The sequence below is a fragment of the Verticillium alfalfae genome, genomic scaffold (genome assembly GCF_000150825.1).
Source record: "Verticillium alfalfae VaMs.102 supercont1.6 genomic scaffold, whole genome shotgun sequence".
Taxonomy (NCBI): Eukaryota; Fungi; Ascomycota; class Sordariomycetes; order Glomerellales; family Plectosphaerellaceae; genus Verticillium; species Verticillium alfalfae.
The window spans coordinates 791269-792811 of NW_003315033.1; the positions used below are offsets into that span (position 1 = coordinate 791269).

The window sequence follows — 1543 nt, forward strand, 5'->3', positions numbered from 1 at the left end:
TCTCGTGAGGGAAACGACACCAAAAAAAAAGAATCGAAAATGAAGAAAAAAAGTATGAGTGTAATCTGCCGTGGTATCTTCCGTCCCAACGTCTAGTACTAATTACAGTAGCCCAACCGTAACCTCCGTCAATCCCAACCCAGGCGCCAGGCCAGGTCTTGCATTGGAGGGTGAAGTCTCGAATCAAGAAATGCCCACCCACATGACGCGCGCGCCAAGCCAAGGACTACGCCGTCTTGACCGCTTTTCGAGCCCTCTTCTTTTCGGGCCGCTCTTCACGGTCCATCTGCTTTTGCCTCCACTGCCACTCCAACAGCACGGGCAGCCAGTGCTGCAGATCAAACTCGGGCCACAGACACTTGAGGAAGAAGATCTGTGTGTCCTGGTGAGCCTGCCAAAGCATAAAGTCACTCAACCTCTCAACGCCACTAGTGCGGACAAAAATATCGAGAGGGGGATCTCCAGCCGTATACATGTGGTTGTTGAGCGTCTCAGCGGTAATCGTCTCGGGGTTCTTCAGCAAGGATTGGCCGGGTTCGTGGTGTGTGATGTGCGGTGGTGATGGGGAGCCGGGAGGCAGTGTCGCTGATGACGCCGTATCATCATCGGCGACAGACCGCGAGGATGGTGTAGGCGATGAAGGAATAGGCGTGATCTCGTGAACCGCAGGCCAGTCCTTCTGATCTTTCTCATCCAGCTGCTTCGAGAGAATCTTCTGCGTAATGCGGGAAGCAGGGAAAGCCGTAAACTTGGGCTCGGGAGGCGTCATGTAGTCCTCTACCGTGGATCGAATCGCGGTGGCCATCTCTTCCCGCGATGTGTAGGGAAGACAAATGTTGAGAGCGTTCCTGGCGTCGTCAGTTTATCGCACGATATTCGTGCAGCTTGATGGTCACTCACTTCTTGTTGTTCTTGGTCATCTCCACCGCCCTGTCGACAACCTCGAGGACGTCCTCGCGTAGTAGATCCCTCTGTCCAAGAACCCTGACAGCAGCGCCGTACTTGTCAAGAAGGTCGCCGTGGTGCGTCAGTTGCTCCAACTTGACCTTGGCCAGTTCCATGAGGCCATCCACTTCGTATTGGGGTCGGTTGAAGTTCTCGATGCTGAAGGCGTACACAGTCACAACCTTGACGCCAGACTTGTAACAGATTTCGAGGACCTAGCAAATGATGAGCAGTTGGTCAAAACATCTTCCGCATTGTCGTACGTACCCTTGCTAGTGCTTCGAAGCCGTGGTGATGGCCCTCAATGGTTTCCATCCGTTTCCCCCGCGCATAGCGCCTGTTGCCATCCATCTCGAATGCCACATGTTGCGGGACGGGGCCCTGTTTCAGCGCCCCGATCAACAGCTCTCTAAGCTGGTTGATGGCCCATTCGGACGGAGGGGAGCGTAGCAGCCATTTGCTGATGTTCTGAAAGATCTCGGCCATGTCGCAGCGGATGACAGAAAGTTTGTTGAGCTTCGGCGATCCCAGTTGTCTTGGTTCGTTGAGGCACTCGGAGGGCTGTCTGGATAGCGTGGTATGTAGTCGCACAAACGAA

The 1543-nt window shown here is 54.3% G+C and overlaps 1 protein-coding gene across 1 annotated transcript; it reads right to left on the reverse strand.

Moving 5' to 3' along the window:
• Positions 1-226: 226 nt before the first annotated feature.
• On the reverse strand, positions 227-1529 carry VDBG_05337 (dehydrodolichyl diphosphate synthase; the record flags this gene model as incomplete). Its single annotated transcript, XM_003004178.1, has 3 exons — positions 227-848; positions 901-1160; positions 1213-1529. 3 exons carry the CDS (start codon positions 1429-1431, stop codon positions 227-229), a joined length of 1101 nt encoding a protein of 366 aa, XP_003004224.1.
• Positions 1530-1543: the final 14 nt, after the last annotated feature.